General features: G+C 51.0%; 2 protein-coding genes across 6 annotated transcripts in view; both read right to left on the reverse strand.

Annotated features, from left to right (window-relative positions):
- Positions 1 to 1,795: 1,795 nt before the first annotated feature.
- Positions 1,796 to 15,258, reverse strand: part of LOC123761629 (uncharacterized) — a 180,637-nt gene continuing 167,174 nt past the window's right edge. For all 5 annotated transcript variants that reach the window (XM_045747679.2, XM_069330721.1, XM_045747681.2 and 2 more), the window contains 2 exons: positions 3,961 to 4,174; positions 1,796 to 2,883 (listed from right to left, as the gene is read on the reverse strand). In XM_045747679.2, the coding sequence (XP_045603635.1) occupies positions 2,738 to 2,883; positions 3,961 to 4,174 (360 nt within the window). In that variant the 3' untranslated portion in view covers positions 1,796 to 2,737. The remainder of the gene's footprint in view (positions 2,884 to 3,960; positions 4,175 to 15,258) is intronic.
- LOC138368211 (uncharacterized) lies at positions 4,181 to 7,011 on the reverse strand. The gene is made up of 2 exons (XM_069330723.1): positions 6,602 to 7,011; positions 4,181 to 6,571 (listed from the first exon to the last, which is right to left on the reverse strand). The coding sequence occupies exon 2, from the start codon at positions 6,496 to 6,498 to the stop codon at positions 5,701 to 5,703; it is 798 nt and encodes a 265-aa protein (XP_069186824.1). The 5' UTR covers positions 6,499 to 6,571; positions 6,602 to 7,011; the 3' UTR covers positions 4,181 to 5,700.

A 15,258-nucleotide genomic window follows, 5' to 3' on the forward strand; every position in this document is an offset into this window, starting at 1 on the left:
TAAGACCCCCGACCCATGATGGGGGAGTGGGAAGGGTCAGCGAGGCCTCGTCTGTACCCAGGGCCCACTCGTCGCTCCCTCCGCCGGGTACAGCCAGCCTCCACGGACTGTAGTGGTCGTCCTGAAATTGATATTCAGACAGTGGGGTTCCCAGGCCACCTCGCCTCGCTCCCACCACACACACTCAACCTTTATATGGTCGTCTACCACATCAAATTGTTCACGGGAGACATCTCCCGTCACGCAGGGTGCAGTCGCACCTCCACAGATCTCCAGTATCATCTATTGATACTGGTAATGGCTCAAAAGGGCCACCACTTACGGGCTATTCATGCCCGTGCCACCTTTTGGGTGGCTTAATCTTCTCTCTCTATCAAATTGTTTGGTTGTTTGATGATGGTAAGAGACAATTGTTTTGGGCTTTAAAACTCTTTGCACTAAGAATGTTGTACTATTTTTGTTAATGCGTTGTAATTGGTGAATAAATATAGTTAATGTAAAATATATATAATTATAATTTGTACTATATGGATATGCCAGTCCCGTGAGGGAGCTGTAATATAGGTCAGAGGGCCTAAGTAACTATCCATTAGGGATGAATTTATCTCAAATGTTCTTGTACTTGATATGGATGATGGGTTACGAGATTGTAGACCAGAATATTGTAAGAGATTTACTTCTACTAATGCATTGACGATTGATTATGATCACGCCACCCAAGAGGTGGGACGTAGGTGGTATGGAGGTCAGGACATTCAACAAGTACGGGCTCACCATAGCCCGTGCTACAGACCATTTCGTTCTGAGTAGCTAAATCTAAAACACCAACAACAACAACAAAGATAATCAAGTCTTCTAACTTGATTACCTTGTTGAATGTCCTGACATTCATACCACTTACGGGCTATTCATACCCATGCCACCTCTTGGGTGGCTTAATCAATCATTCATCTGACTTCCAAGACGTAGGTGGGTCTTGCTTCCCGACTCTCACCAAGGATCCTCGAGGTACAACTGACCGCGAGGGAATCAGATGTCTTTGATATCGCTCGCCTTTTGCGCCTTTGTTCGCTTTTTGACATCTTAAGTGATATTTAGAACCTTTTGATAATTAATGGACTTCTAAAGAGCTGGTTTACATGGGCTTCTAAATTACTTCTTCTAATTACTTCTAATTACTTGGCTTCTAAGGAGCTGGTGGAGACCTGCGGGTTTGTTATGGGTTCGTATATACCGTGAGACACACAGATTAGTTCTCAAAGTTGACTAGGAAGGTATTTCCCAAATGAGGTTGATTACTACTGTTCTTGGGCATAAACAGACGAGCAGAATTAATTCAAATTTGGGTAATGAAAGAATATCTTCAGGTCACAAACTTGAGTCAAGACACTTAACCGAAACATCTGAAAATAATGTGACGTTGAAATGACGTTCCGGTTCAGGACGGACAGGAACGTCATTTTCCTTTATTCTCGGTTGGATTGGTTGGGTGGCACATTTTCGGCTTTGTTACCATGCAACCCGTCCTCAAAGTCCATTCCATCCAGCGGCCGACCCCAAAGACGCATTCATCAATTTGAACATGCTGTTCGTTCAAAACAGAACATTTCTCAAATATAAATTATTATTATTATTACATATTAGCATATTGTGCATATTTAGGCACTGGTTAGGTTAGGTTAGGTTAGGTTTTTAGGATCTGTTGGCGATTATTTGTATTTGTAGGGTGAAGTACACCCAAAGTCGAGTCAGCGTGAACCATTATTTTGAAAAAAAAGTGTATAATAAAACAAGATTTTAATTATGGTTTATTGAGTAAACTTTTTTTACAATCTATATCACATTGGCTATGTATGATATCAACAAGGACATGTAATGGATTTAGAAATAAAATAAATGTGTTTTCCTATAATCTGTACAGAAAATGAAATGTTCCTTTAAAACAAAGAACCAATAAGTAGACTGTAAGTTACACACACGACCCACTGGAGCTCTATGGACTAGGAAGGAAGCTGGGGAAGCAGCTGACGGAAGAACACAGTTTTCACGAGCTCAGTGGTAAGTACAAAATATTATATCAAAAACAAATGGAAATATATATATATACAAATTCTCAGTAGAAAAAAAAAATTATGTGCATGATGGTTACTTTTAGGAGAAGAGAAGCATCATAAAATACCTCTCGTATTTAAACTTTAGCGTTTAAGCACTGTGTAGGAATTTGAAATGAGTGCCGCATATATGTACACATCTTTCATGGTAAGTGCAGTCATTCTAAACACAAGGGGTAATTGAGCACAAAAAGTTGATGATAATCTTTCTTCTTTAATTAAAGGACTGCAGTTCCCATGATGATGATGATGATGATGAAAGAGGGAGGGAGAGAGGGAGGGAGGAGAGGGAGGGAGGAGAGGAAGGGAGAGGAGAGAGGAAGGGAGAGGAGAGAGGGAGGAGAGAGGAAGGGAGAGGAGAGAGGGAGGAGACAGGGAGGAGAGAGGGAGGAGAGAGGAAGGGAGAGGAGAGAGGGAGGAGAGAGGAAGGGAGAGGAGAGAGGGAGGAGAGAGGAAGGGAGAGGAGAGAGGGAGGAGAGAATGGGCAGGGAGTAGGTAGAGAAGGTGTGGGAATGGGGGAAGGTTCAACCGTACCTTACAATATATGGTACATAAAAGCTGCCTTACTCTAAGTGAGATTTTATGAGCAACACGACAGCTTCTAATTTGGTGGAGAAGGGAGTCGACTACTGGGCAGCTGCCAGCTTCTTCTTGCGTCTGCGGCCAATGTGGAGGACAACCTTGCCTTGTTTGATCTCCTTAAAGGCGAGGATGGCGTCCTTGTGAGAGCTTCCGTGTAGAGGCTTCCCGTTGATGGCCAGGATCTCGTCGCCTGTTGACACAAACAAATCACATTAGTGCATCTATTGGCGAAATTTGGATCGAGCTAATTACTAATACGAATTTAGTGCCAATACGATTTTCGGGGTCGAACTAACACCAAGTTTATACTGAATATTATATAGTGCGCTCCTCTCAGGGGCACAGCACAGTAACGAGGCTGTGCCGCAATACTGTGTATCCATATACAGGGGAAAAAAAAAAGCACAGACCTAAACTGGCCAATACTGTGGTGCCTCACGAAGTAGCTCAGTGGCCCTTTTGACCTTGTTACTTGTGGAGCACAATGGCCACGAGGCGCGCCCTCAGGAGGGTCCATGGAGGACAGAAGAAAATGTATATATGCTGGTTAGCATTGTAAATGTGTGACCACGTCTGTGGTAGAAAATAATAATAATAATACAAAAAAAAACTCCGGGGGTCATGGGTCATGTCAGGGGGGGGGGGGGGGGTACGATCATGTGACTGACACCTCTGGTATTCAGTCTTAGGAAACATTTCTAGAGATATCTTTTGGATAAGTTTTATTTTTTCCAGCAGATATATTTATGGGATTTCCATTTTCCTTGGATAAATAGGTGGCTCTAAATAGGATATGAAACCCTGAGATAACCCAAAATGAAGTTTGAGGGAACAGGTGCCACAGGCAACAATGAGATACGAAGCTTAAAGGAAAATCATGGATTAATAACAGAAACGTTAACTATGATAAGTAATCTACTAGAGATCATTTAAGAGAATGAAAGCCGCTACTTCCAGAGGCTTAGTGCTAAGATTAAACACCATTCATTATGGAACACACCTGATAAATAATCCAGTTATTAACAAAAGAACAAAAATAGTTTTACGGCTGAAGTTGAGAGAGAATGAAATCAGGATATTTCAGGGAGATGGTGAACTAAAATCGCAGAAGGGAAGGGAACTATCAGGAGGGGAAGCGCCAAGCCATCACGACTATATAGCACTGGGAAGGGGTCAGGATAAGGACTTGGGATGGGACGGAGGGAAGGAATGGTGCCCAACCACTTATGGACGGTCGGGAATTGAACGCCGACCGGTGAAGACTCACCTTCCTGTAGGGCGCCTGAGGCCGCAGCCTGGCCCTGGGGGAAGACGGTCTTGACAAAGATGCCCATGGAGCCCTTGGGGGAGTCTGTGCCCCCGACGATGCTGAAGCCCAGGGAGCGGTGGCCGGGGCCCTTCTCGAACACCACCGTCCGGATCTGGAAGGTCACCTCCCGCTTCTGGCGAGGCAGCGTGCAGAAGCTTGGCTGACCGTCCACCTGCAACACAACACAATGCAATTAATTCTCCGTTGTTGTTGTTATAGATTCAGCTACTCGGAACAAGTTCCAAGTAGCACGGGCTATGGTGAGCCCGTAGTGGACGGGAGATGTCTCCCGTCTGGTGAGCGATCACCAACTTATTCTCCGGAAATTGATTGATGAAGATTAAGCCACACAAAAGGTGGCACGGGCACGAATAGCCCGTAGGTGGTGGCTCTTTTGAGCCAGTATCAATAGATGATACTGGAGATCTGTGGAGGTGCGACTGCACCCTGCGTGACGGGAGATGTCTCCCGTCTGGTGAGCGATCACCAACTTATTCTCCGGAAATTGATTGATGAAGATTAAGCCACACAAAAGGTGGCACGGGCACGAATAGCCCGTAGGTGGTGGCTCTTTTGATCCAGTATCAATAGATGATACTAGAGATCTGTGGAGGTGCGACTGCACCCTGCGTGACGGAAGATGTCTCCCGTGTCTCCGGAAATATCGGTACTCTTTCTTATATCAATGGCAGCATGAGGGTAGTGTGCGCCTGATACCAGGTGACACACTGTACTCACCTAGTGGTGCTTGCGGGGGTTGAGCTCTGCTCTTTAGGCCTGCCTCTCAACTGTCAATCGTTATTAATTACTAATTTGTTTTTCTACAGCAGGCTGTTCCCTGGCTGACCCTCGTGTAACCACTGTGTAATAATAATAAAAAGAGGGGGGGATGGGAGGGGGGACCCTCAGGGTCGCTTGGACACCCAATGCACCCTCTCACCCCGCTTAAGACACGCATTGCAACCCCTCACCCCCTCCCCTGATCACGTGGAAGCTGGCGATTAAATAGAGCGTCCCAAACACAATTTAAATTACAGCATTTCCCGCCACATTCATTCACTGATCTGCATCACCGGAGAAGCAACTATTCATCCACAAAAAAAAAAAACACCCAACCTTTTGCCAATCACCATTTTGCACCATCCTCCACACGTCACCATACTGCCAAGTACAGCCAAAAGTACACAGTAACCATGATCTGAGAACGTGTCTCCCGCTGCAGAGAGAGAGACATGGCGAGCGTCGTAAGAACTTGCGGCGGAACCAGAGGAAGTGCGAGTAGGCTGCAGCGTCAAGTTCAAGGAACAAGGTTATGCCTCCTTCGGCGAACCGGTTTTTACGGGTGAACTTCCATAAATGGCGAGGGCGAGCGCCACCTCCCACCCCGAGCCCTCTCATCAACATCATCTGTTCCTACGACAACCTCCCTAAACCTCCGCCCTTCCTACACCACGTTCCTAGTCGCTGCTGCCCCACCACCACCCGTGTGACAACAACAAGGGTGCCACCAACACCCGTGTGACGGTGGCAAGGGTGCCACAACACCCGTGACAAGGGTGCCACCACACCCCTGTGACAACAACAAGGGTGCCACCAACACTGGGTGGCACCCCTCCATATTTCCCGTGCCAACCTGTCCTCCTTTAAAGAACGTCGCTGTTCGCTCGTATGCGTTACATAAGCCCAAACATCGTCGTGCTAGAAAATGGAAGCGGCTGGCGAAAGTGACGTACTGTCCCGTTTTCTGTTTTGGGTCCTCTGGACCTTAGGAGAGGACACTTTACATTGACCGTTTTCTTGACGTTGGTGAAACCTTAAAAGAGAACGGTCTGCATTTGTAATGATTCCAACACCAGTAACAGATTTGTAAAGTGCTCTGGCTTGTTGCACACGCTTCAGGCGCTCAGTAAATATCATTTCAGTAACTACTGTATTGTCTTGTAACCAGTGTCTTGAAGCACGCACGCGCTGACCGACCGCGAAGACAATGTGAAGAATCTTGGTCGCTCTTACTGTTGAGACAAGAACCATCAGGATGACGGGCGTGGGCGACCCAGGACGACGGGCGTGGGCGGCCCAGGACGACGGGCGTGGGCGGCCCAGGACGACGGGCGTGGGCGGCCCAGGACGACGGGCGTGGGCGGCCCAGGACGACGGGCGTGGGCGACCCAGGACGACGGGCGTGGGCGGCCCAGGACGACGGGCGTGGGCGACCCAGGACGACGGGCGTGGGCGGCCCAGGACGACGGGCGTGGGCGACCCAGGACGACGGGCGTGGGCGGCCCAGGACGACGGGCGTGGGCGGCCCAGGACGACGGGCGTGGGCGGCCCAGGACGACGGGCGTGGGCGGCCCAGGACGACGGGCGTGGGCGGCCCAGGACGACGGGCGTGGGCGGCCCAGGACGACGGGCGTGGGCGGCCCAGGACGACGGGCGTGGGCGGCCCAGGACGACGGGCGTGGGCGGCCACCTCTCGCCTCTCCCGCCGTTGTTCATACTCTTCCTCTCTCCTCCTCCTCTCAAGAGCCAGAGGGGTTGATGGAACAGTCCTCTCAAACACCCCCTACACCTGCCCGGCACACACCTGCCCGGCACACACCTGCCCGGCACACACCTGCCCGGCACACACCTGCCCGGCACACCTAGATCAACACCACAGAACAGGGTGCACGACCAGATGGAGAACCTCTCCCTAGGTTCTTGTGGGTAATCGGCCCCGTGTGTAGGTAAGTCTTACCCTTGCTTACCTTTCCGTTACCTTCCAAAGATTCCGAGGATCAACGTCCCCGCGGCCCGGACTCTGACCAGGCCTTCTGGTTAGTGATCTGGTCAACCAGGCTGTTGGAAGCGGCTGGTCGCAGCCCGACAACCACTACTTCCTCAACTACAATACCTTACGCCAACTGCCCGATGACTACCTGGTTGATGCAGCCAGTTATCTCACAAGATACACGCTTGAAATTTTTGTTTATAATGGTGGGTTTAAGTGATATTAAAGACGCTAACAATTATTACCAAATAGTGTTGCATTATCTTCGAAATAAGGGAGAAAAATCCCCCCCATCACCGCCGCCATCTCGTCCTCTGCCGCGCTTTTCCCCTCTATGACTTCCGCCACCAAGGTGCCCTCTCAGACATTAGTTTGCAGCACTTGCTGTTGCGTCACTGCTCGGGAACGGTGCTGCTGTGCAGTTACTTCCGCGGCGGCAGCTGCTGCTGAAACGCCTCGCACACTTGCTGAAGCAACACTTTACGCCTTGCGCCTCGAGCGCTGCATGGTAGGACCCCGCCACCACCACCACACCGCCGGAGGAACACCTCGTAACGCCCAGTAGAGAACCACACCAGGAGGGAAAGTCGACCGCCTCGGGCGACGAGCCAGAGAGAAATCCTCTTCGACTGAGCGATCGCCACAAGGGAACTGTACCGACCAACCAAAAACACAACGGTACGGAAGCGACTGGACTTGCAATGAGTGAGTCAGACAAACGGTCATAACAGGAGTTGGCCGTAAGCGTGTAAACAGGAACTATTATATCAAGATGGGGCAACCTGCCACGCAAGTCCATCGCTGACAAAAGATGAATCACCGGAAACCATTTTCAGTGGTCTAAGGAGCCCCAGGTACACTTGAGACGACTACGGGCGAGGTGTGCAAAGCCACACATTATCTGCATGTGAATACTGGCGAGATCCAGTACAGTACCGACTACTGCCGCTAGCAAGGTTGTGTCTTGACAACTGAAGAATGAGGAGACAAGAAAGGGAGAGAGAGAGAGCTAACTGGAGAAGGTAAACGAGGCAGTTAAGATAGGAAGCGTGTGGCCAACGCCCGCCCACACCACAGTAATTACCACAATGGTCCCCTTCCCCACAACAGTCTTTCCTCGGGACCATATCCACCCACTTCCACACCCCACTATTTAACCCCCCCCCCTCCCTCCTCCCCCAACCAGGGAGTAACCCGACGCCCCCATAATTAGAGCACCACCGGACCCCCGCCTATATGGGACCCCTGGTCAGTGGTGGCCCGCAGACATGCGGACCCACGTTAGTAACGAAGAACATGATCTGTCTCGCATTCTTGGCCACACGAGCGTCTGTCGGCCATAATTATCATGTTGAATCTCAGTGCCATTGTTAATCATTAAACTGTTACCTGCTTGATACCTGGTTGATGGGGTTCTGGGAGTTCTTCTACTCCCCAAGCCCGGCCAGAGGCCAGGCTCGAGTTGTGAGCTCGACTGTGTTATTTATGAAAATAATTAACAGAGCCAAGCCTATCATTAAAGTATTGAAGACGGATGCAAGAAACATTAAGTGAGAGACCCGGGGCCTCACTACGGTAGGTTACCCATCTTGGGTGATATAAAAAAACAGCCTGGGAGAACGGGTCACACGCAACCTGTCACCCGAGGCTAACACAAGCTCGGTAACATCAGCGGCATATACACAACTGGTGAAGAATTTTGAGCAATGGACCGAGAACTACAGGACACTACCCACAAGGACGGGCACACCTGCCGGAGACAGGTGTGCCCGTGCCAACCATGAGGAGAGATTGATGGAAACTTGTGTACACGGACGTCACACAAGGTTCAGCTGCTGGAGTTCCTGCAACCATGAAGGATATTAATCACTCAACTTAACCCACATCGCCACTTCTACCATGTATTTGAGTTTAGTCCCCAACAGGAAGAGTTCAACCGGAGGGGATACAACTCCGCAGCCAAACACAATCACAAAGTTAAACAAGATTCAGCGGTATGTCACCAGGCTCGTCATGGAACTAAGAGGAATGAGCTACGAGGAAAGGCTGAAGGAGTTGAACCTTACGTCCCTGGAAAACAGAAGAGTAAGGGGAGACATGATCACCACCTACAAAATTCTCAGGGGAATTGACATGGTGGACAAAGACAAACTCTTCAGCACGGGTGGAACACTAACACGGGGACACAGGTGGAAACTGAGTACCCAGATGACCCACAGAGACGTTAGAAAGAATTTTTTCAGTGTCAGAGTAGTTAATAAATGGAATGCACTAGGCAGTGATGTGGTGGAGGCTGACTCCATACACAGTTTCAAATGTAGATATGATAGAGCCCAGTAGGCTCAGGAACCTGTACACCAGTTGATTGACAGTTGAGAGGCGGGACCAAAGAGACAAACCTCAACCCCCTGCAAGCACAACTACGTGAGTACAACTAGACGAGTACAGCACTCATATCATGGGCAAGAAGCAGCAATTGCATGTTATCCTTAAACTCTCATGAACATAGCTCTTCCCCCCTACCCCCCCCTCCACTCCACCGCCCCCCTCCTCCACACCACCACCCCTCCCTCCATCACATCACCGCCCCCTCCTTCACACCGCCGCCGCCCCCTCCTCCACACCACCACCCCTCCCTCCATCACATCACCGCCCCCTCCTTCACTCCACCGCCCCCCCTCCTCCACACCACCACCCCTCCCTCCATCACATCACCGCCCCCTCCTTCACACCACCGCCCCCCTCCTCCACACCACCACCCCTCCCTCCATCACATCACCGCCCCCTCCTTCACACCGCCGCCGCCCCCCCTCCCGCTGTTAGGGGTATACATTTCCGTCACCAGAGTGGCCGAGGTGTATTTGGTTACAAGTGAAAGCCAGCAGCGCCTTGTAGCTGGCTCTGGGCACGTCCCCAGTCCTCGGGTGACGTGAGGTCATCCTGCGCACACCAGGTCATCACAGGTCAGGTTGCCAGTCATCCGAGGCGTCACTTCCACCAGGTCACACAAAATACTGACTTTTGTGTCTATGGTGTATGATGTCCTGTGTGTAGAAACACAGTATTTTGGGGACCCCCTCCCTCCCCCTGTGTGTATTCACCTAGCTGTGCTTGCGGGGGTTGAGCTTTGCTCTTTCGGCCCGCCTCTCAACTGTCACTCAACTGTTTACTAACTACTATTTATTTTTTATTTATTTTTTTCCACACACACACACCAGGAAGCAGCCCGTGACAGCTGACTAACTCCCAGGTATCTATTTACTGCTAGGTAACAGGGGCATTAGGGTGGAAGAAACTGCCCATTGTTTCTCGCCAGCGCCCGGAATCGAACCCGGCAGGTTTATCTTGAGATGATTTCGGGGCTTAGTGTCCCCGCGGCCCGGTCCTCGACCCCCAAGAAGCAGCCCGTAGCAGCTGTCTAACTCCCAGGTGCCTATTTACTGCTAGGTAACAGGGGCATCAGGGTGAAAGAAACATTTTGCCCATTTGTCTCCGCCTCCACCGGGATCGAACCCGGAACCTCAGGACTATGAATCCAAAGCGCTGTCCACCCAGCTGTCAGGCGCCTTTGAACCACAGGATCACGCGTACAGCGTGCTGTCCGCTCAGCCACCGGCCCCGGTGTGTGTGTGTGTGTGTGTGTGTGTGTGTGTTTATTTTAAATAAATAAATATATATATATATATATATATATATATATATATATATATATAAAATACACACACGCACACACATACACAAGTGGTGTAGACAGGTGGGGTAACCCTGGGGGGGGGGCGGGTGCTGGAGAGTAGGAGGGACTGTCACCCCTAAGAAGTGACGGTGACCAGCTTACAAGGAACACTTGTGTAGCGTGACTGTTGGATTCCCCCCTCTTCCCCCCCCCCCCTCCCCTCTCTCCATCCCTGGGATCACTTCTCCCCTCACCCTTCGTCACCCCCTTAAGAACAAGATTTTTTTTGTCTGCATTCGTCCCCTTTAAATGAGATGATGGTTGGCGAGACAGTGCCCAATCACCCCGGCACCATCACCATCGTCCACACCACAATCCCTCACTTCAAGATCATATCTGGACAGTTTTCTGCAGTTAAGTCCACGGTTGTTCCGGCAATATTTCTTATAGTCGCTGGGAGGATGTTGAACAACCGCGGACCTCTGATGTTTATACAGTGTTCTCTGATTGTGCCTATGGCACCTCTGCTCTTCACTGGCTCTATTCTGTATTTTCTTCCATATCGTTCACTCGAGTACGTTGTTATTTTACTGTGTAGATTAGGGACCTGTACCTCCAGTATTTTCCATGTGTATATTATTTGATATCTCTCTCGTCTCCTTTCTATCGAGTACATTTGTTGAGCTTCGAGACGATCCCAATAATTTAGGTGCTTTATCGCGTCTATGCGTGCCGTATATGTTCTCTGTATTCGCTCTATTTCAACAATCTCTCCTGCTCTGAAGGGGGAAGTGAGTACTAAGCAGTACTCAAGACAAAAGTGATTTCAATAGCATGAGCATTGTGACGGGATCCCTAGATTTGTCACCGTATCAGTTTTCTGACTGACGCAATATTTGCTTGGTTATGCTCCCTGACGGTCAGGTCGTCAGACACCATTATTCCCAGACCCGTCACACAGAGCTTCCCCACTATGGCCAGATATCCTTCTGACACTGAACTTGAACCTCAAAAAGTTAAAATAACACAACAGGTTCAACAGTGTCATAAATGACTTCCTCGTAGTCACTGTTAGGTAAGCACTACCTCAACTGTCTCCCCCCCCCTCACCACCCTCCCTCCCCCCTCACCACCCTCCCTCCCCCCTCACCAGTCTCCCCCCCCCCCTCACCAGTCATTACCTCTCAAAAACTCTTTAGAGCGCAAACACAAAAGAGCGCCACGAAGGATGTAATCAACGCTCCTTGGCTCTTCTGTCAAGGAGGCGAGGATGGGGTGGGGGGGGGGGAGGGTTAGATGAGCGAGTGCGCGCGCGCAAGAGCCATCAGGTGACAGAAGGGAGGAGGAGTGGGTGGTTGGTGGGGGGTTACAGCTGCCGGAACATGCCAGCACGGCTCAAGAAATTACACGAGGAATGCAACCACTCCTAGACGGTCCCACGACACCTGAACTGATAATAGTTGCTTCTGAAACACGGTCCCGGCACCAACAGTGGCACCAACACACAGCCCCGGCACCAACAGTGGCACCAACACAGGCCCCGGCACCAACAGTGGCACCAACACACAGCCCCGGCACCAACAGTGGCACCAACACAGGCCACGGCACCAACAGTGGCACCAACACAGGCCCCGGCACCAACAGTGGCACCAACACAGGCCCCGGCACCAACAGTGGCACCAACACAGGCCCCGGCACCGGGCTGAACCTCCAAATGTAAAAAAAAGTGTTGACAAAGTACAAATCACCACAACCTCCTACAGTACAACATTTAATAACAAAGATCGTTGAGGCTGACTGAGGCGATGACACGAGAGAACCAGGAGGTCACTGCCCTAACCCCCCTTGCCTCCTGCCCCTCACCACGAAGATGACCTCTGACCCCTCGCGGCTTGGAGGTCAGAGAGGAAAGCCCTCGTCTTCTTCCCTACCGCCTACGGACACCACTTTCTGCATCTTGTGGCGTGATAAATGGCGAGGTGACGGGGGTTGGCGTTATATCCACACTGTTATTTATTGGTGAAGCTGTCGTAGGGAACGTGACGATAATTCCCACTACCCCTACGATAGCCTCACCTGTAACGATAATTCACACTACCCTTACGATAGCCTCACCTGTAACGATAATTCCCACCACCCCTACGATAGCCTCACCTGTAACGATGATTCACACTATCCTACGATAGTCTCACCTGTAACGATAATTCACACTACCCCTACGATAGTCTCACCTGTAACGATAATTCCCACTATCCTACGATAGCCTCACCTGTAACGATAATTCCCACTATCCTACGATAGTCTCACCTGTAACGATAATTCCCACTACCCCTACGATAGCCTCACCTGTAACGATAATTCCCACTACCCCTACGATAGTCTCACCTGTAACGATAATTCCCACTATCCTACGATAGCCTCACCTGTAACACACCACTTCCCCACACTTGCAAATAATTGATGGTCCACTTTCAACTCCTGGCCACTTCAAGTCTCTTATCCTCATAAGTCTGTGTACTTCTACACACAGCGTCATCATCATAAAGGGATGCGGCGCGCCCTGCACCCAAATGCTTAGACTGCGTCAGTAGAGAGGCAAAACAGATAGAGGGGTTGAGTTTGACACCAAAGTCAAAAGCCATGCCCATAAAAATACGTCCTTCCCGCTGTCTTCACCAGCGGCGCGGTAGTTACGCCACAACAATGGCCCTTTTAGCATTGTGTGCTGAAGGCGTACATTGGTCTCCCGCGGGGTGAACACTACACCAAGGCGCGCACGCATGCACACACACACACACACACACACACACACACACACACACACACACACACACACACACACACACACACACACACACACACACACACACACACCTACCTCTGCTGCTGCTCCGTATACGTACACAGAAGTGTGTGCCTGGTATTACGGGCTCACCATAGCCCGTGCTACATGGACACTTCGTCCTGAGTAGCTGAATCTAAAACAACAACATGTCCGGTACCTGTACACCAAAATATTTCAGCACTGAGCGGTAGTCAAGGCTACAGTATATTTGCTGCTTCGTTAATAAATGATGTTGGTGGTCTTAACAACTCCCCCCCCCCCATCCCGCAGGGGCTAGACCACCTTAAGACCATCACTAGACGAAAACAAGACCAAGAACCCCTTTTTTTTGGGGGGGGGGAGAGTAAAGAGGATGGAGAGGTACAGGTGAGGGGAAGTTTAGAAATGGGAAATATAGTGAGATCCTGGGTATACAACGACTGTGGACCACCAGTATGGTGTTGGTGCTCCCCGACCCACCACCGCAGGAGTCACCATCACGGCACTATAGAGGCACCAACAATCGCCACAATCACCATTATCCTGCTTCACCATCACCACCATTCTCCGTGCTCCATCACTGGTGGTGGTGGTGACGGTGGCACTTCTGCGGCTAATCTTGCGGGCTTCTAAGCCACTCACGTTTTAAGTTTTGCACTTACGATCCCTGCTGTTGCTCTCTGTGTCTCAGGACAATACGTGTTCCACAGCGGCACACACACCTCGGTCAGGCTATCGTAGAGAAAAGTAACAATAATCCTCACGACTCTTACGATAGCCTCGCCTGTAACGATAGCTCCCCCCCCTGAAAAAATGCTGGTCTTTGTGATACAGCAGAATACAGGCAAACATGCACCCCCCTTCCCCCCCTTTGACTCCCTAGCCCCAGCACCCCCAGGTCACCCACCCTCCCATGCCCCTTGGCCTCTCCATCTTCCTCTCCGTAAAAAATTTACAACCGTTTTGCCTAACCATGAACGTACGAACCCAAGCAACCCACCAATCGAGGGCGAGGCATAGAAAACGTCATCCATGACCGCACAAGGCGGCCAGGAAACCCCCAGTGAAGCTAATAGAGTGCCACAACAATGGTAATGGGGGATAATGGAAGGCAGGGGAAGGGGTGAGGGTGGTTAAAAGGAAGGAGGGACTCTGCACTTGTCCACCCGTGATCCACGACGTCACCTCCTCCAGGCGTGGTCACCCGTGCAGGCGAGCACCTCCCTCCCTCCCCGCCCCGTGAGCAAGGGCAGGTAAACATCTCCCCAAGACACAGGTGCGGGAGCACGCCTGCGCCACGCCGGCACCAGCACCTCACAACACAAGCACACTCACGCCTGCGTCTCCACCACCACATGCATCCCTCACTCACAGATACACACCTTGTGAACCACTCATTAAGGGCAGGTGGGAGGATGGGGCAGGTGGGGGGGGTCACGTGGAGGGTGACAGGTGGGGAGGGGGGGGGGCACACGAGGGGAGAGGTGGAGGCGGTTATTGCCTCCACCTGAAGGGGATCTGTGATAATCTGACGATCACACGTCCCTGCCCCGGGAGAAGTGTAACAACGTCAGATTAATCCCCCGAGGGGAACAGGAGAGGAGGGGAAGGAAGTCGTGGGGGGAAGGGGGGAACTCAGAGGAGAGAAGGGGAGGGGACAGAGAGAGAGCACAAGTAACAGGTCCGGGAAAGGTACACACCCCAGAGAGGTGTGCTTGGTGAAGTGGGGGATAGGGGGATAGCCAGGCTTAACCCAGTTTGTATGATTTGGGGATTGTGGGGAGGGGGAGGGCTAGGGGGAGGAGGGAAGCGCTTCTGGGAACTGCCTCCGGGAGGAAGGTAGAGGGGCAGGGAAGGAGGGAGTGAGGTAGACGGGGTCACGCTGCCACAACCTTGCCGGTTGAGTGCACCAAAATTTTCTGGTTCAAGGTTACCACCCTGCCCTTCTACCCTCCCCCCCCCCCCGCACGAACACTGCCGCGCACGCGC

Source organism: Procambarus clarkii, chromosome 24 (genome assembly GCF_040958095.1).
Source record: "Procambarus clarkii isolate CNS0578487 chromosome 24, FALCON_Pclarkii_2.0, whole genome shotgun sequence".
NCBI classification, from domain to species: Eukaryota; Metazoa; Arthropoda; class Malacostraca; order Decapoda; family Cambaridae; genus Procambarus; species Procambarus clarkii.